The sequence below is a fragment of the Aspergillus pseudonomiae genome, assembly GCF_009193645.1.
Source record: "Aspergillus pseudonomiae strain CBS 119388 unplaced genomic scaffold BDV37scaffold_27, whole genome shotgun sequence".
Taxonomy (NCBI): domain Eukaryota; kingdom Fungi; phylum Ascomycota; class Eurotiomycetes; order Eurotiales; family Aspergillaceae; genus Aspergillus; species Aspergillus pseudonomiae.
Genome location: NW_022476019.1, coordinates 206765 through 225579, shown reverse-complemented (window position 1 = coordinate 225579; position 18815 = coordinate 206765). Strand labels below are relative to the sequence as shown.

The 18815-nt window shown below is 49.1% G+C and overlaps 8 protein-coding genes across 8 annotated transcripts; 4 read left to right on the top strand and 4 right to left on the bottom strand.

Annotated features, from left to right (window-relative positions):
- The first annotated feature begins 459 nt into the window (after positions 1-459).
- BDV37DRAFT_103196 (glutaminase) lies at positions 460-2029 on the top strand. Its single transcript, XM_032078219.1, has one exon. It carries the CDS (start codon positions 508-510, stop codon positions 1897-1899), a length of 1392 nt encoding a protein of 463 aa, XP_031942206.1. The 5' UTR covers positions 460-507; the 3' UTR covers positions 1900-2029.
- Positions 2030-2684: 655 nt separating this feature from the next.
- Positions 2685-4351, top strand: BDV37DRAFT_293566 (uncharacterized protein; the record flags this gene model as incomplete). The annotated part of the gene is made up of 2 exons (XM_032089447.1): positions 2685-3909; positions 3973-4351. The coding sequence occupies exons 1-2, from the start codon at positions 2993-2995 to the stop codon at positions 4349-4351; spliced, it is 1296 nt and encodes a 431-aa protein (XP_031942205.1). The 5' UTR covers positions 2685-2992.
- A 244-nt stretch (positions 4352-4595) lies between these two features.
- Positions 4596-6502, bottom strand: BDV37DRAFT_103189 (Zn(II)2Cys6 transcription factor). Its single transcript, XM_032078218.1, has 4 exons — positions 6287-6502; positions 5660-6232; positions 5461-5601; positions 4596-5407 (listed from the first exon to the last, which is right to left on the bottom strand). The coding sequence occupies exons 1-4, from the start codon at positions 6344-6346 to the stop codon at positions 4649-4651; spliced, it is 1533 nt and encodes a 510-aa protein (XP_031942204.1). The 5' UTR covers positions 6347-6502; the 3' UTR covers positions 4596-4648.
- Positions 6503-6922: 420 nt separating this feature from the next.
- Positions 6923-8159, top strand: BDV37DRAFT_282417 (uncharacterized protein; the record flags this gene model as incomplete). Its single annotated transcript, XM_032087046.1, has 5 exons — positions 6923-7022; positions 7081-7236; positions 7290-7570; positions 7634-7936; positions 8016-8159. The coding sequence occupies 5 exons, from the start codon at positions 6923-6925 to the stop codon at positions 8157-8159; spliced, it is 984 nt and encodes a 327-aa protein (XP_031942203.1).
- A 534-nt stretch (positions 8160-8693) lies between these two features.
- Positions 8694-10750, bottom strand: BDV37DRAFT_293564 (amino acid transporter; the record flags this gene model as incomplete). Its single annotated transcript, XM_032089446.1, has 8 exons — positions 8694-9137; positions 9194-9519; positions 9656-10036; positions 10104-10135; positions 10219-10239; positions 10291-10404; positions 10450-10520; positions 10574-10750. 8 exons carry the CDS (start codon positions 10748-10750, stop codon positions 8694-8696), a joined length of 1566 nt encoding a protein of 521 aa, XP_031942202.1.
- A 933-nt stretch (positions 10751-11683) lies between these two features.
- BDV37DRAFT_293562 (uncharacterized protein) lies at positions 11684-13636 on the top strand (the record flags this gene model as incomplete). The annotated part of the gene is made up of 4 exons (XM_032089445.1): positions 11684-11809; positions 11905-12009; positions 12212-12529; positions 12595-13636. 4 exons carry the CDS (start codon positions 11684-11686, stop codon positions 13153-13155), a joined length of 1110 nt encoding a protein of 369 aa, XP_031942201.1. The 3' UTR covers positions 13156-13636.
- Positions 13247-15157, bottom strand: BDV37DRAFT_293560 (general substrate transporter; the record flags this gene model as incomplete). The annotated part of the gene is made up of 4 exons (XM_032089444.1): positions 13247-13607; positions 13707-14545; positions 14601-14906; positions 14959-15157. The coding sequence occupies 4 exons, from the start codon at positions 15155-15157 to the stop codon at positions 13329-13331; spliced, it is 1623 nt and encodes a 540-aa protein (XP_031942200.1). The 3' UTR covers positions 13247-13328.
- Positions 15158-15470: 313 nt separating this feature from the next.
- BDV37DRAFT_293558 (cytochrome P450) lies at positions 15471-18114 on the bottom strand (the record flags this gene model as incomplete). The annotated part of the gene is made up of 7 exons (XM_032089443.1): positions 15471-16590; positions 16649-16920; positions 16975-17219; positions 17267-17418; positions 17476-17667; positions 17730-17859; positions 17925-18114. 7 exons carry the CDS (start codon positions 18112-18114, stop codon positions 16194-16196), a joined length of 1578 nt encoding a protein of 525 aa, XP_031942199.1. The 3' UTR covers positions 15471-16193.
- Positions 18115-18815: the final 701 nt, after the last annotated feature.

Genomic DNA, 18815 nt, shown 5'->3' with positions numbered 1-18815 from the left:
GCAATTGCGGTAGTGAACAATCGGCATATACTAGTAAGGTTAAGCAGGATTAATTTAGAGCCAGATGATCAATGTCCTGCTATTAACTAATTCCAGAGAATTGAATAATTGGTTCTTCGCTTGATGCAGACCATAATAAGGTTGCCAGATGTACCAACTAACATTTAACTATGATTAATGAACTAGGTTCCACTGTATTATTGACTAGCTCGGTGCTAAAGATCCCTACCACTCTCAATATACTAGTCCTGCTGTATTGTACCGCTTCTAATAATTATACCATCTACGAACGTATGCTTTCCTTCCACACTACTAACCATAAAGTGCGTGGCAGGCGTAGCTGAATCGCAAAACGCCAAGCGGCCAAGATTTCGGCAAAAAATTCGTAGGTTGAGCTGAGCGTAAGTTAGGCTGCTGCCACATGCCGCTTGCGTCAATGACCAAAGTCAAAAAAACCTTATTCACCCAAACCAGACCATTCCTCCTTCATAACTCTGCAATAGCATCATGAAGTCTCCTATCCCCGACTATCTTCGCCAGGTATTGGAAAAGGCCCGCCCAGAGGAGTCCGGAAACCTTGCCAGCTATATCGATGTGCTGGCGAAAGCGGACCCCTCCAAAATGGCCGTAGCGCTGTCGACGGTAGACGGGAATCTATACTCGGCCGGGGACGACGAGGTCGAGTTCTCGATCCAGTCAATTTCCAAAGCCTTCGTTTATGCCCTGGCAATTGAGGATGCCGGACTGCCACGTGTCTTGGAAAAGGTCGGGGTGGAACCATCGGGCGACGCATTCAACAAGCTGTCGTTGCAACCTGGTACAAATCGACCAATGAACCCCATGATCAATGCCGGTGCTATCGCCTCCCACACCATGGTGGTGGGCGAGAATGCCACGGCAGAGCAACGGGTGGATCGCATATTGAAGGCATTGTCCAAACTGGCAGGTCGGGAGCTGCAAGTAGATGAGGAAGTCTACGAGGCTGAACTTAAGGACGCCAATCGAAATATCGCCATCTGCTACATGCTCAAGGCAGCAGGCATCATTTCGTGTGATCCACAAGAGGCTGTCCGCGGGTACATCCGCCAATGCTCTATCAAAACCAATGTGCGTGACCTCGCTATAATGGCAGCAACGCTTGGCAATGCCGGCGTACATCCTATCACCGGAGAGGAGATTATGCCCCACGAAAGCGCCCGCCAAGTCCTCTCCGTCATGACTACCTGTGGCATGTACGATTCCTCTGGGGCCTGGGTGTCCAGGGTTGGCATGCCCGCTAAGAGTGGCGTGGCCGGCGGTATCATCGGCACTCTGCCCGGCCAAGTGGGCATTGCCGTCTTCTCTCCGAAACTAGACGAGCGTGGCAACAGTGTCCGAGGTGTCAAAATGTTTGAGCAGCTCTCATCCGACATGGGCCTACACATGATGGACAGCAGCCAGGTTGGAAGAGCCACCGTGCGTACATGGACCATGACCATAGCCGGCGGCGCCGATCAACCCCACGAGTGCGAGCAGGAGGTGCCCGTCTTTGGTCTGCGAGGCGCAGTCCGTTTCGCAGGTTCTGAACGCCTTACTCGCGCTATTGTGCGCGACCTCACCCCTCCGACCTCTGCCAACCCCGAGTATGGGCGATACAGTAATGCTTGTGCCGTTATCTTCTCGTTCAAGGACACTTATTCCCTAAACTATGTCGCCCAGCGAATCATTAGTGAGGATACCCGCCGCCTTCTTGACGCAGGTAGAAAAGTGGTGGTGATAGACCCTGCCAACGTCCTAAAGATTGACGGTAACCCTGCTTTTAACACGATATCTCCTCACGTGGTCAGTGATGAAGCTGACGCGCGTCATTATATTGGTGGTCAAGGCTGCAGAGCCATAGCTATTAGTGAGGATAGGTAATTGGTGATGGAGACTGGGCACTGCTTTATATAGAGGAGGGAGGTCTTCGTGCTTTTTAATTGTATTGCAACAGTTCGATAATATCAGTATCTCCTTGCTGTGTAGAAACCCATGAACTCAATAGATATCAGACGGATAAATGTTATGGGGTCATGATGCTTGATGAAGATTCCCCTCGGAGATAGATACTGGCTACAGGACGTCAGATGCCGGAGATAAGGATCTGACTCGGTGGAGACTAATCCTCATTCGGCAGTCAAATGCGGTCCGCTTTCTCAATTATGCAGAGTACAATTTCGAGAATCCTTGATTCCACTTCTGCTAGAAGCATATCTGTGGTGCGATTCGGCAACTTACCCCACTGGCATGGATGTTACGCAGATCTTGACCATGCTAGCGCTACTCGACTTCTACTGGAGTGCAATCTCCAGAATAAGAAACAGGAAATGAGCTTAGACACGCCCCGTGCCGCCTGGCAGACACAGCCCCACGATTGCTCACACCGCGTGTTCTAGAGCGCGTTGGAGAGTTGGTACTTTGGTCAGGTACGTGGATAATGAATCAAGTCGCCCGAAGAGGAATCATATCTATACTGTTTAAATTCGCGAGTTGACATAGCAAAGCCATGCATGCTCTCAAATCCCCTGGGAGCTACCGGAAGAGTTCTACTACTTAGACTTATTTTCAGTCTACAGGATCAACAGTCTTCAGTCTTATATATTGTACAGCATCTAATATCTGCGAAGACAGCCAAGATCATATCAAAGATACGAATTCCTCACACAAGTTAGTCCATTTGCTGCCCTTCTTCAGGCCAATATCATACCCCGTTTGCTATAAGGGGAATAGAGCAATTTAACTGATCCACTTGATCTGCGCTCTGGTGTTGCTCCTACGTCTCATAGTAGCAACACGCGTCACTCCGGATAATGTCGCAAGCGGACGGTAATCTCGTTCGACTGTCATTTACCCCAGAATGCATGATAAATACCCAAGGGTGCCCCTAAGAATCTATACATATGAGCCTTTGAGAGCAGATCTAGTATTCTCCCTGTGTTCATTTAATTCGAGTATTTACTCTCCTTGACAAAGAATGGTCTTCTCCAAGGGAGCAGCTCTTGCTGCTCTGTCCTCTCTTATGACTTTTACCCAACCCGCATTTACCAGTTCCAATGGGCAATTGCCACTTCTGAAAGATTTCGATGAGACTGGCACACTCGGTGCTCTCTACCAGCCCAACTCTGCAAGCGCACGATCACGCATCGCCGTCTACGTTATGCATGCGGAGCAGGACTACACTGCTTTTGTGGCCTGTACAGAGCTGCCTAAGCGCGGTTTCACTACTTTCTGCGCCAACAATGAAGCTAGCAAGTATGGATATATGTCCGACCTGAACTTTGAGGACATGATGGCAGAAATCAACACCGGTATGGCCTGGCTACGCAACCTGACCGACATCGACAAGATTGTTATCCTCGGCCATAGCGGCGGCGGCGCAATGATGGCAGCATACCAAAACATCGCGGAGAACGGTGTATCAGCCTGCAATGGTGCTGAGAAGATCTACCCCTGCTCCGACGCGATGGCTAATCTTGAACCTGCTGATGGCCTAATGTTGCTAGATGCCAATTACGGTCTTTCGACTATGGCGTTACTGAGCCTGAACCCTGCGATCGAGGATGAGACCGATGCATCTAAGTTGAACCAATCCTTGAGTGTCTACAACCCTGCCAACGGATTCAACAATAATACCCAGTCGAACTACACCGCCGACTTCAAACACCGGTTCCAACAGGGTGTCGTGGCACGGAACAACTGCATCTTACAGTATGCCCAGAAGCGCCTAAAGGCACTCGAGGCCGGCAAGGGAATGTTTGGTGACGATGAGCCCCTGACTATCCCAGCTTCACTCTATATTGGATTCAACAATCTATTCTTTGCCCAGGACACCCGGTACCTGCACCACACCACATATTCCTGGCCTTTGCTCCGTAAGAACGGCACCACAACGTAAATTGTCCCTTCTGTACGCGTCCCCGGTAACTTTAAGGATTACTCCAACAACTGGCAGAGCGGGGCGCTGAAGACCACCATCCGTCGATTTTTATCTACCTTTGCCATCCGCGTCACCGACAAATTCAACATCAAGGCAGACAACATAGAGGGCATTGGCTATGCCTCGAGCCAGACAGCACCACATGCATCCGTTCAGGGTATTCGCGTACCTCTTCTAACCATGGGCATGACTGGTCATTACGAGTACTTAAATGCTGAGAAGCTCCACCTTAATGCCATCAGCAATGACACTGCGATTGCCTTCGTCGAGGGAGCTCAGCACACCATCAACACTTGCACCGAGTGCGAGTCCTATCCGGGTGAATTTGGGGACACTATTGTGACGTGTTTCGATTATGTTGCGGAGTGGTTGGCGAAGCCAGGGTGCTTCATCTAGGCTTTGTGAATTGCTGATATGTCTCCTGTACATATAATAAGCTTGTCTAGCGCGAGATACTACACGGTATTTAATGGTGGCTCCAAATACACTCTTTAGAGGCCCAGGACTTCTTTAATGTCTTTCGTGGCGTGTTACAAACGAAGCGAACATTGCGAGCAGGCGTAAACGAAATCACTACTATTCAATCATGGAATCGCTCATCCAGTTACAAACAACAGGTATGTGCCCCTATCCTCGCCCGGGAAGAAAGACTCTGGTTTTAAGCAGATGCGACCGTCGCAAATGACTAGGGAGCTAACACGCCACAAGGTGCAGTTTTGTTTCCGCTGGAACTGCTTCAAGAAAAGCCCCTACATCAATACCAAACATTTTAGTATACTCAAAGATCTGGTAGAACCAGTCGCGCTCAGGGAGATTATAATAGTCCAAGTACCCGAATGCAATTGACGCCGGAAAGGAGATCGCACCAGCACCCAAGGCAATTGTCTTTGGCTGAAGGAAGTATTCGGCAGATTTGGCAATGTTAACGGCCATTTCTTGCATCTCTTGTGTATTACAAGGGAACGGAGGGAACGGAGGCCGACTCCCCTCGGGTGCCTTCGTTAGACAGCTCACATATAGCATACCGAGATTGCTGCAGAGAAGGACATGAGAGGTCCAGTATAGTAGGTAAATATGACCCGTCTCAAAGTCAGAAAAATAGATGCTTGTCGGGGGGAAACTTTCCTGTGCGATGGTGTGGCTTGACTGAAAGCTGGCAGGTTGTTCCCAGTATAGTTTGCTAGGGTAGTCGCTTTTGTATGCCTCATACCAGGCTCGTAGACGTGCAGAGAGGCTCAGATATTCCTCGCAGACTGTGTACAGCTTTCGCAAATTCTGAGGAAGATCTGACGCGTTAAAAGCCGAGTCAATCATCTGCAATAAAGCTGGAATTTCCACCATCAGGTCTAGTAAGTATTGTTTCGGTTCCTTCTTATACCCCTTCCAGGGAAGAGACGTCCATTCCGGCGTTGCGAGGTATGTGGGCTTCCTTGTTCCAATACAGTGGATCATCTGAAATGAAGCAAATTAGTCCTGGGGTTGTACACCAACATCGCAGAACGTACAGCAGAAAGCCGTAATCCGTCAAACAGTCTATGTCTCGCCGGGGACCATTCAGTGTCCAGACCTTGTGAGTGAACCAATGAGAGGGCCCCGTGGGTATGGCTCGCCCAACCCAGGCCTCTGCTTGAGGATCCTTCTAGAATCTGTAATGAGGGCCTGCTGTTAGCACCGACACGACTACTAATAGGATGGAAGCCCTGCCTCATAGATTGCCAAGAACATCATACTTGCTAGGTTCTCGTCTCGGAGGCCCCGGGTTCCATTCTGAATGGATCTGTGAAGCTGTCTTAGTGATTGGGAATATGATTCTGAGCTTATCCGAGTCAAACGAGGATCCTGGGAAAGGTGACCCATTCGAGCCGCACCAAGGGCTAATAAAGCTGAGTTCAAACTCGGCTCGTCTACATCGAGGTCAGGAGTAAAGGCCATCCAGTCGATATAGCTCGACTTTCCAAAAACGTCTAGCCCCGTTTGGATGACATTGTTATGGAAGTATGCGCCACAGTAATACGCAACCGCAGAGCGCTGGAGGGTAAGGGCATGGGAGGATAGCCCACTGCTGCACACGCGATGTGCGACCGCAAGCTCTGACCAGCTATCAACCTTTCGACTGTGGGATCTGACTTCCGTGGTCGAACTAGACTCCGGTGCCGCTTGACTGGAACGACATTTGTCCTGATAGGATACATTTATGAACTTCATTTCGCGCGCATACCCCGGACAGGAAGTGTTTCGCGACAGACATTGGCCACACGATGGTCGCTGTTCGTCGCACTATTGATATAGTTCAGTGGGACAGCTCAGTATCAGCCTAAGAATGCCACTCACACGCTTCTTGCGCCTCCGGCATGCATGACAGCCTTTCGAGCCTCCTGCGATTCGTGCCATTGCATCAAGAGGAATGGTATCAAATGCTTTGTTCTACTCTATTGCACACCGAACATAGATTGAGACCCAGATTCATACCCTTCAGAGGATCATTTGTGGCCCTTACATAGACCATATCGTGGGGCTGTGAAGGTTGTCCACGGAATACGAGGTACAATGGATCTGGTGCCAAGGTTGAAACAAAGTCCAGAAAACATTGGACCATTTGGCCCGGCGCAATACATTTCCTAACTTGGTATGGCTCATACTGACTAAGAGATTGCCCACGTCGTGGTTGGTCGTTATATATAGCGTCATATTCTAGTTAGGTAGGCTTCAATATATCCATTCATATACATGGAAGACCAGATACATTCATGATCAGGAAGCGCAAAACCTTTCTCGATCCAGTAGTTAGGAGTTACGATGGTGCCTAAAGCTCAATACTTCAACAATCTTGTTAACTCAAAAATTGAACCTGATAGAAACGTTATCATCTTGATAAATAGGTGGTTTAGAACATATAAATAAAGCAGTTTCCGGAATATCACACTCCCTCACTGCTTCTACAAATCACTTCATCTTTGATTATCAACGATGGACCGTGTTCCTTCAGGTACTCCTAAGGCCAGGCCCCGCTGGCTCGAAAAGCTATACAACACTTTGGGATTCAAAAAAGGGTATAACCTCATTCTATGTATGTCCCGTTTTGCGACCCGCGTGTGTATAACGACAAGACGCTCACCGTATCTCAGTCTTCATCTTCGGCGGTGCTTGGATGGGATTTACGCTTGCTCGTCTGGAATTCCTAGACTTCTCCACGTTTTGCGAGAATGCAGCGCCCGGGGAGTGCTTTTACTATAAGGGGCGGGGATACGTAGGACTATACCTACACCTCGGTTGTATACTTCGTATGCATCTTCACACGGAAATGTCTTCAATCGAGTCGCTAATATCATGTCAGCCGCTGCCTTCCTTGCCTTCTTCCAATTTATCCCAACCATCCGATACAGGGTTATACTGTTCCACCGCATCAATGGTTATATCATCATCCTGTTGGTCTTGCTCTCGCATGTTGGGACTTTCATGATTGCAAGACATGCTTTCGGAGGACTCATTCCCACCCAAGCCGCCATAGGCCTTCTGGTGATTATATCGACCTGTGCCATTGGCATGGCATACTACAATGTGAAGCGACTACAGCTAGAACAACATCGAGCCTGGATGTTACGGGCGTTTTTCTATGTAAGACCACTTTTCTCCAAAGAAACCTCCTCTGCGAACCTACTAAACATCGTCTCCTCACAGATGGGATGTATCATCACCGTGCGCATAATCCTCATCATATCAACGACCATCATCTCAATCTCACCGAGCTATTACATGGCACAACCGTGCGACAAAATCGACTTCATGATCGGAAAAGAACAAACACTCGAGCGCTACCCCGACTGTGCCAGCTTTTACAACGGGTCGCAGCCGGCACAGAATGCCCTTGTCCTGGGCGACTTTAATGGCGATGCGGACAGAATAGGAACCGCCATGAACTTGAACTTCGGGATGGCATTTTGGCTCGCCTTGTTTCTTCATGTTATTGGTGTGGAGATATATGTAAGTTCAGCAGAGTCGATGCTTCTCTAGCTAAGTGTAAGGTACCACGGAAGCTGACTTGAATCGCGAATCTCACTAGCTGCAATTAACCCCGAGAGAATCTCAACGGCTGCGCGAGATTTCCTACGCTCGACAGTTGGAAGCTGGGTTCGAAGACCCTGGGAGGGCGGGTCTCACTGTCGACAAGTTTGGTGATAGTGAGCCTTGGGTTTCTGGAAAGTGATGTCGGTGAATATTGCATGGTACCCTGATCTACTTCCTCGTCTATCTGACCCCGTTGAATTGCGGATAGCCCTTTATTGAAAGAATTGTACCTAGTGAAGTTAATGCTTTTAGTGTTCTGCAGCCCTATATATGAGATTGAAGATAGGGTTATGTTTTTAAACTATTCAGTGGGTATGTATGTGGTGTTTGAAATATAACAGAGCATCGAGTACCAACAATTGACGCACAGAAGGACAAGCATATGTAGAGACTTGTAAGGTAGGGTCTTGAAAGATGGAGAGCCCGAAGATATTCACCATTTCGGGTCAAAACTACTCGAGTAAAAGCGATAAAGTCACAAGAATTGGTGATACTCTATCTGTCCTCCTCGTAGTCGGCTGGTAGTAATCAACTCGAATTTCTTTAGGAACACACGCAAATATGAAACCTGGATCAAGGATTGTACTTTTCCTCCTCTGATGCCTTCCCTGCATGTTCAACACCCCATTGGCATAGGACATTGTTCGATGTGAAGCTGGAGCTTGGGAAGTAGTTAATGGAACTTCCGGCCTTCTACCTTCACAACAGGGCCTTCATAAACCTTCCTCGCAACCAGCCAATACAATACTGCAGATAATCCCATGACCCCGACAAACAGAACCGGTGCCCAGTTCAGAGTTTCCGCAGTGACCTCTCCGTTTACAGGCCAAAAGCTCCAGAAAAATGCCCACAAAGCATACACGAGGGCTAGTATGTTTATTGGCATGCCGAATCGACCAAGCGACCAACGGGAAGGTGGTAGCGGTGGAGACTTTGTTATACGGCGCACGATAACACAAGCAATGGAGATCATATATGTAGCCATGAGAGGGCTGGTCGAGAGTGATAGCAAGGCGTTCATTGCGACTCCAGAACCAATATTGATGAGAAACATAATGAGTGAGAAGGCGCATGTTATGATAACCGAGTTGACGGGGATATGGAGTGTCGGGTGGACCTATTCACGATATCAGTATTGAATATACCAACTACTGCAACCTATGAGGAACTTACAGCTCCAAGCCAGGCAGAAAAAGGTAGGCCATTATCGCGAGCGAAGGCGAATGTCTGTCGCGATGCTGACGCTATGCAGCTAATAGTGATCATGAAGAATAAGAGGAGGATGACCACAACTAGGATACTTGCACCGGTTACATTCTTCGTAGCCTCAGAGAACACATGGATAAATGGTAGACCAGTAGGAGAGTCAAGGGCTTCTTGCATGTTGGGCATTATAAATAGATATGTCAGAACTGAACCAATGGCAAATGGCATATTGAGGAAGAATGATAGGATCATGGATTGAGGAACTGTAACACCAGCGTTCTCAATCTCCTCAGCTGTGATATAATTAGCCACTCATGAGCTCCCATACTAAGTAATGGGAAGATCTTACACATATGTGCGACCGAGTCAGAGCCTGGTGTAGGACAGAATCAGCAATAGCCTGTTGAAGCGCGAAGTTAGGACGCTCACCCATAACAGTAAACATTTGGGACACCTGTCCTATCATCACTGCCAAAGATGGGTTCTCCCATCCAGCTCCGTGATCCTTGAACCCGAAGAATACGTCTTGTGCCTTTGCCTTGGGAGCGAGGACAAGTACAGTGACTATAATTGGAGCAAATGCGAAGAAGTGGAACGTGACAAAGATGCCCTCTGCAAGTGGAAGGTGTTTTGCAGCAAATATATTAAAAAGGCTCATGCCAATTGACGCTGCAGAGACAATCAAGGTTCCTTGCCAACGAGTAGGCACATATGTCTCATTGTTCAAGAAGACCATGCCCTGAATCATTGTTCCGGTTAAATAGGTATCAAATGCCACAACGCTCTGCCAGGCGAGTGCCGAAAGCCATCCTATAGTAAACCCATGTGTTAGTACGCATGGTCAGTTTAATGACATCCACAGCTTTCGCACACCTACCGGAGGCATAGCTAAGAAACCTTTGGTATTTCCTAGGAGCGAATTCAGATACCCACTAGTAAGGAGCTTCAGCTTCACACTTTCTGTCGTCCGGGATAGACTACCTCCATGGTACTGGCCACCTGCGGTAGGTGCCCTATGTGCGCTATATTAGCCCTATAGTCGAAAGCTAAATTGCCGTACTTACATAGAGGACATTTCAGCCAGAGAAAGGACAATAAAAAGCTGTCCGCAGTATGCCCACACCAGCGACCAAAACAGACATGGTCGCCCGCCGGTCCTCAAACCCTGGGAGGTTGATCTGGCATCAGGTTAGCTAGTTTCTGACAGGTGTAGATGTACCTACGTTAGCACATTCTCCCACGTTCCCATGATACATGTGGTGAAGCCAATGGTACTGATAAGCCGGAAGTTCCTCTTTTAAGCATTAGTGCTGTACCTTGAAAGGTGCAGGCAGGCTGGATACAAACCCTCATTTCTTGTTTTTTACCCATCCGATGCATGTCTCTCTGGTCGTTCACCGTGAATCCAGTTCTGACGTCCTTCGATACATCGTCAATAAGACATTCCCTCGTATCAGGCATTGCCTCCACATGTGGGGTGCGGTCCGAGCCCACTTCTTTCAGTTCCAATCGCTCGTTAGCCATACCGACGATGAAGGATACAGATTCACAGATCTGAGAAGGTTGACAGATTGTGGTGAGAATTGTGTTGAGAAATTGAAGAGTGGGGGTATCCTACGCTGCGTCAATTTCACCCCCTGAGGAGGATACGTAAATACGAGCACAGGGTCACATCACCATTGCATCTCGCCAGGTTGTACACGGACTGTAGTGGGTTGTAGTCTGCGTGTGGAAATCTCAACATCGATTGGAACATCTCCCAAACTGCCCAATGGCCTCACTGGTGGCGCATAGCTTGCCTAATATCGCAGTTAAGTTTCAGGGATCATGCACAAAGAATCCCCCCCGTTGGGCCTTTAGTCGTGCGAGGCCTCTTTGGGAACGCTCTAAGTGATTAGAGTCTCGATCTGATAGATCATGCGCTTCCAAGATCCGCCTGCCTCTTGGCGCTATTTCTTGCTTTATTACGGAAGGTACGGCTTGAGGCCGTCGTATTTCCAGACAAGGCAATGCAGGTATAAAGCCATGAAGTTGCACACATATGTGATGTATACTACCTAGTAACCTTCCAACATACCCTTTCACTGGGGCCATGTAATTCTGCGCCTCCCGCATTGCACTAGAGCCATTAATATCTTGATCAGACTTGTTCTAGCCCCGCCCCGTTCAATCTCGTAAGCCGTTTTTCCAAACCAAAGGATAATGTCCGACCGTTTGTGAAACAGAATAATCTGAGCGAACAGAGAAGCGGGTGTGTGCCAAGGAACCCTCTGCTGTCGGGTGCATTTATACACCGTTGCGAGAGTCCAGGATCCCTTGTCCGCATGCCGAAGCCTTGGAAGTACCTCCCTTGGGGTTCTCTTAATAGCCAAAGGGCCTTTTCAAGTATTTGAATGCAGTTTGGTTCCTTTCGTTCCAACTAGAATGGCTTTCCGCACATATGAAGACCATTCCTCCATGGAGTTTACGCCGGATAATCATGTCGCAATCATTGTTATTGCGGCAGTAGTTGGATTGGTCTGGTCGATATTGATGATTATAATGAGAATATACTTGCGATTGCGTCTTATTCCTCCGCTTGGTGTTGACGACGCAGTCGCTGTTTTTGGAACGGTATATAAACAGGCTTATCTCATCTCATCCGTTTCTAATATAAAAACTAACTGATACAACCAAAGATTGCGGGCGTAGTTCAGACATCCGTAACACTGCACGCTGTGCACAACGGCATCGGCAAACAGGAAGACTTACTCGCGCCCGACGACGTTGATACCGGGTTGAAGGTATGTTGTTGAATTTCATTGTGCTTTATAGGATATGATAACCCAGTTACTGACTGTGTCTTATTCGAGTAGAGTATATACATTGCCTGGTTGCTTTACCCAATCGCGATCTGTTCGTCCAAAGTATCATTGGCATTACTTATAGCGCGCCTTACAGTAGTCAAGATGGAGCTTCGCGCAAGCCATGCGCTCGGCGGAATAGGTGTTCTCTGGGGAGTTGTTTCTGTCATTGTGGCAGCAACGCAGTGTAAGCTGCCGCAGCCATGGAACATTGGGGCGTCCCATCAATGCGATAGCATGGTATAGTCCATACCCAGTCAGTCCATATATATTACACAGTATAATCTTTCTAACCTGTCTCATGGTCATCAAGTTCGTCCGATGGACTGTTGTTGAGACGGGAAATATGTTGATCGAGCTGCTAATCCCCGGCCTCATCATTATGATGCTTTGGAATCTTCAGGCACGATTAAAGGCAAAGCTTACAGTCCTGTTGGCCTTTTCAGTGCAACTTCTATGGGTGGTTCAAAACCTATTTCCCTTATCTTCGTGAAAAGGTTCATATCCGAGGTCATACTAACACAGTCTAATACCATGCCTCCAATAAGTGTCGCAATCCCAACAATCTTCCGATTATTACTCCTCCACGAAATGACGACAGAAGACATTCGTAATGACCGGACTTTCGCATTGACTAATACGGTAGTGCTCACCGAAATCACGATGCACTTTTCCCTCATGGCTGCTACCTTTCCATGTCTTCGCAGGTTCCTGCAGGCGTTTGATACTCATCTAGGCGCAACCACGCATATGACTGCTGACCTTGACGGCACAGACAACACTGGTTTAGAGGGAAGTTATGTGCTGAGGTCCTTAGAACGACCCTCTCAGGGAGCAGGGAGCAGCTTCGAGCAGTGGCCTCGAAATAGTCGCCGACCCGGTCGGAAATATCAACCACATACCGTGACAACCATTTCAGCGGGCAGGGATTTGAATCCTCAGTCACATGGGGCCGATGGAGGGAAAAGGGAATGCATGGGCAATCATGATATAGAAAGTGGGAGTGTAGAAAGCGACGATAGCCAACTTGCCATAATCAGGCGGACGCAGCATTGGGAGGTTACGATAGAGTCGAGAGGAAAGTGATGCAGACATGTATTACTCGTGTCTGATGATGCTGGCCTGTGTTCCGACCTACCGTGTTCGTAGCGTGTTGTTATAGAAGCTTGGATTCCATAGCTCTTGAATACAAAATTATTCATATATTGCAATCACATACATAGTTCTCTTTGCTGAAGCTATACATCTGGGTCAGTGCTCTAGTGCCCAAATGAGGTGACTGTAGCAGCCTTGGCCTCATCACGATGCTCCTTCTGCCATTTCTTGGAGTAACCCACACCAAAGCCATCGCTGAAGACTTCGCGGATGGCCTCTAGAGGCATGCCCTTGCATTCCGGGAAGAAGAACAAGACGAATACCCAGCCAGTGAAGCAGATGCCAGTGTAGAACCCAAATGCACCGCTCGGCGTGATGCCCTTCATCATGGACAGGAAGGTAGAGGAAATGATAATATTGGTACTCCAGCAAGTAACGGTGTTCTGTTCCGCGACTGTTAGTCATATCGAACTTGAATACATATTGGGACAAAGTGAAAAGGGGAAAGGGGATCATTGGGGAATAGGAAAGGGAGAACATACCATCATTGTCCCTACAGCTCGGACTTCAAGTGGAATCAATTCGGTTCCAATCCATGCAATGGTCGCAACACCAGACGAATAGCAGGCAACGTAGCAAATGATGGTCACAAGGACTACAATTCCCGGCCAGCCAACATTATCGGTCTCCACCTCCAAGGTTTGCAGGTTCACTGGAATATAGTGGAACGCGACCGCGGTAATGAGCATACATATGGCCATGCCGAGCACGGTAGTGGTCAAAATCATTCGTCGTCCAAATCGATCCACAACCAAGAGGTTGACAACCGAGAAGACAAAGTTAGTCCCTGAGACAGTGATACCGACGGCCGTGGGGTTGTTGAACCCGACGATCGAGAAGAGCTTGGCCGCGTAATACATAAGCGTGTTGAACCCTCCTAATTGACTGATGGCCATGACCACGCATGCAGTTAGGACGGCGCGACCGGTTGACGGGGTCGTGAAAACACGTTTAATCGTCGCCCAGATTGTGTCTTCAGACATCGCGTGGGTTGCCTCCTGAAGCGACAATTCAATCGATCGGATCTTAGCTTCGCGCTGGTCGGTAGTAGACCGTGGGTAGATGCGCTTGAGGACAGCATCTGCGCTTGCATTGTCACCACGTGAGACCAGCTGACGAGGCGACTCGGGACAGAGGAAGAGGAGCGCAGCAAGCGCGAGGGGCGGTGCAGCTCCGATCCCGACAGTTGCTCGCCACGCTTCTCCCTTCACCTGTGCAAAGCCGGCTCCGATCGCGCTCGCTAGTAACTGACCAAAGGTAACGCTCATGTTGTTGAATGCCACCATGCGGCCCCGATATTTGGCAGGGGCTATTTCACCGACTATAGATTGATTAGTATGCCAGCCAGCGGAGGTGAATAACGAGAGTGGACGTACTGTACAGAGGGACCACCATGGCAGCACTGCCGACACCGAGGCCCACGACGAACCGACCGACCGCAAACTGAGGCACAGAATAAGAACATGTCTGAAGTACGGTTCCCAGCACGAAAAGGATACAGGCCCCCCAGATGGGCCAGCGGCGACCAAAGCGATCGGCCGACAGACCAGCTCCCACTGCGCCGACCAAAGCACCACCGCTCGTCAGTGAGGTGACGAGTTCTTCCTCGCTAGAGCTCAAAGTATGACCGAGGGACGTTCCAATCGTCACCAGTACCGATGAAATATAGCCTGTGTCGTACCCTGGGAGGGAGATTGTTAGTTCCGCCTTTCTGATTCTCTGCGACAGACATACCGAAGAGAAGGCCACCGATTGAGACAGTTACGGAGATCAACCACGCGGCCTTGGAGGCCGCCGTGTCTTCAATGCCACTCAGCTCAGAGACATCCTGGAGACGTCCCTTTTCGGTATCTATCGTGTCAACGTGCTCCACTTGCTCTGTCTTTTCTTTCTCGTACGAATTGTCCTCGCCACCGTCCCAGTTCGGTGCCATGATGCGCAGTTTGTTGGGATTTGATCTGAAAATTTCCAAATATGAACGGTTTCACTAAAAGAAAAGAGCAGCTGATCGATTGAGGTCAGTAATGGAGAGACTCAGAGATAGCGCTTCCATGTCAAAAACGCCAGATGGAGTCCGGGGATGCATGAAGCCTTTTAATTCTTTGGTTGATAGACATCTAGCCCCAAACTAGTTGCGCTCTATTCTTCCCCACTCACCCAGGTCCATTTTACCTTTCCCCGTGGGGTACATATCGAAGGCCAATGATGTTCCTCCGATCCAGCAATGTCAAAGACCCCAGACAGCCAAGAATGGCTCTCCAGATTGTGGCACTGAAGGTTCAATAACCGATGGAATGGATAACCGACAGAACCGGGGGAAGATCGTTTAGCCACGCGGAGTAAGTTACTCTCCTGGTGGCGCCCAGGCCCTAACTGACTTTCCAACCAAGTCCAAGGCGCAGTCGATACCCCAGGTTGACCTTTTTCTCCGCATTGATAGGCGTCTGGGGTCAACCTTAAATCCTAGGCAGCCCCACTCAGCCCCTTCGAGAGGCAATTCTTTCCAGCGGGGTTTATTCCCTCTTTAACCCATTCTTTATGTTCAATCCTTTGAAAGCCAATGTACGCCAAGCCTATATCCGCATGGGATTGTCATGTTGCAAGTTTCCCCGATCTCTACATCCCAGGGTTGCCGACAGACTTCGGCACGTTCCAGACAAGCCAAGACGGCTTTCTCCTCACGTTTGTCCGCTTGCAGCCAGTAAGACGCCGTGATGATACGATGGGGAACTTATACAAGAGAGCATGACATCATTGAATTATCTCTCCTATTGAGGCATCTCTCCTAAAAGTGGGTATGTGAGTAAAAGTCCAATCGAAATTCCCTCGTGAATGATACCAGTCTTACTGCCCTTGGTTAGGCCGCATACTTGGGAGGAATTTGGCTATTTCAATCAAACAATCCCTTCAAAGGGCACTCGGCTCCTCCCCCACACTCCTAAACATCTTGGCGATAGTTGACTGGCAAATCAGATTTTCGGCAAGGCAAGTTCCTCCGCGTGGCTCTTTTCCCATGGGTAGCTCTTCTCAACTGCCCGAATAAGACTCTCGTGTTCGGGGCTACGGACGCGAATGCTCAACTCAAATGGAGCCGGGTGACTGATAACCCCTGTCGAAAACTCAGGAGTGACGGGGACTTCTTTTCCGTCTCGAACCGCATTGGTAATGTTGAAGACGGCCAAGGACCGCGCGATGGCAAGGTAAAGATTGGCATCAGCTAGGTGCTGTCCGGGGCAAATCCGGCGCCCGAATCCGAATGACAGTAAATGCGGGTCATATTCTGGTGTTTTTCCATTGACGCTCAGGAAACGCTCTGGCTTGAACTCCATTGGGTCGTGGTAGAGGTCTGGATCATGAGCCATGGCCCTGTATGTGTGAGGTATGTCAGCGGATAGCACTGGATATGCAAAGAGGGCTAGCGCACCAGATATTTGGGACCAGGATCGCGCCCTTAGGAATGAGGTATCCTTTGTATGTATCGTCCTCGCTTGACGCATGAGAGACCCCCAGTGGGGTCACCGGATGCCATCGGAGGACCTCCTTCACCACAGCATCGATATATGGCAGACCCTCACGGTCAGGCATGTCCGGTAGACGGCTTGTTCCGACCACACGGTCAATTTCCTCCTGGGCCCTCTTCTGCACATCCGGGTTCAGCACCATAGCCTGGAAAAAACATGCTAATGATGAGACAGTCTAGGGCAAGGGTTAGCTGCGGACACCCATGAATCGCTTTGCCGGGGAATGTACTGTGTCAGCTCCTCCACCGTAGAGCGACTGCGCAGACCACTTCGCCACGATTTCCTCCTCCGAGCCTGGCTCTACACGGCCATGCTCCAGAAGACGCGATACGTACGACGGGACATACTTCTGCTGTTTAAGCTGTTGTCGAACAAACTCGTAGGGCACGTCCTTCATTGCGGTCACCCTTTTCTTGTATGCCTTGGCCGTCTCTTGCCAGCCGCTACCGGGAAACCAGCCGGGTAGGTATTTTACTGCACCTGGTCAGTACCCATTCTGACAAATAGTGCAGGCCTCATACACATGGGAATGAAGTTGACCAGCCAAGCCCCAGGAAGGACAAGTTGCGAAAAGTCCTCCATCGCCTTATCGACCAAGTCAACCAGAGGGTCACGCGCATGTGGCTCAGTGATATAACCGTATCCGACTCTCAAGATAATCGAACCAGCCTCTCTAAACGCAGGCGATGCTTTAGTGAGTTGATTCAAGTCTGAATTTCGAACAACTCACTTCCTGATGTGCTGAATGAGGTCATCCGGGTTGGCAAGTATACGGAACACTAGACGATGTGTTTCCATATCGATGATATTGTGATATTTCGAAATCAGAGTGACAGTGCCCATCTCTTGGTGCAGGGCTTTCCGATAGGCGCGGAGCCGACTGTTGTACGGCACCAACCCCAGTGTGTCCTCCCAATCCGTTCTAGATACTCAGCCAGTTAGCCATATTTCGCTTTGGGTTTCAAATGCTTTTGGCTACCGCACATTTCTGCGATGGGCAGGTGAGGCCTGGAGGAGTGCAATCCCGAGCGCTTCTCCATCAGATCCATCACTACCTGACGGTCGTTCATGATGACGAGTGTTTGTCCGAAAATCGTTACCGAGCTAATTGGCCCTATTCAAAGGTTCTACGATTAGTACTTTGAATCCTGTAATTTCCGACTTCAATCATCCTGTTACCATAAAGCGCCTTATGCTTGAGCCAGTGCAACCAGTCTGGCGTGCCCGGTGACGGTAAGTCCAGCAGGTTGCCGATAATGGGCTTTGAAGGAGGGCCTGGTGGGAGCCTGCTTAGCTTCCGCTTTCCCAGACTCCATCGGATGATGTAGAGGCCAGCGAGGCCCAAAAGAAGGCTGACTACCAGCGACATGACGACTACAAACCGCTACAGCGAGGTCGAGTGCCACGATCCGGGCTTATTCCATATTTATGGGATTCCCTTGAGATCAGACCTAGCTGCCGATCTCTCCCTTCATTCAGCTGAACAGGTAGTGGCAACCATGACCAGGGGGGGTTACATCGCCTCTGCAATAATCATCTCTCGCAACACTGTGGTTGGTTCAATTCAGTGCTTAGTGGAGCCAGTGCCCTGCAAGATATATGAAGAATGCGCATGTCTTCAACAAGGGCCTAGGTCTTGTTTCGCTTATCTACTGTGGCTTTACGCCACATCGTGTATTAGTGTCTCCATGATTCTTGATTCGGCTTTTTCTTGGTTTTTTGTCATGTAAATCAGGACCAATCCGTTCCTGTCAAGAGTCCCAACCCACGTCTGTGCTACCAATGGTCGCAATCCAACAGACTAAACCACAATAGTGCATTAGCGGGCATTGTGACATATTTTTTATGGTTTGTGCACATTCTTCATCTGTCAGAAAAACCTTCAAGATTCTGGTATGAACCTAATGTGGCTCCTGTTCATGCGGCCGCAATTGACACGGATGGTCAAGCCGGTGTTCTTCGGACTTGGTCATCTGATACAACCTAAAACCTCGCTGACGAAACGGGCAACTAGCAGCCAAATATCTGTCGGAATATTCTCGTTTTCCTGGTATGTAAGGATTACGGATT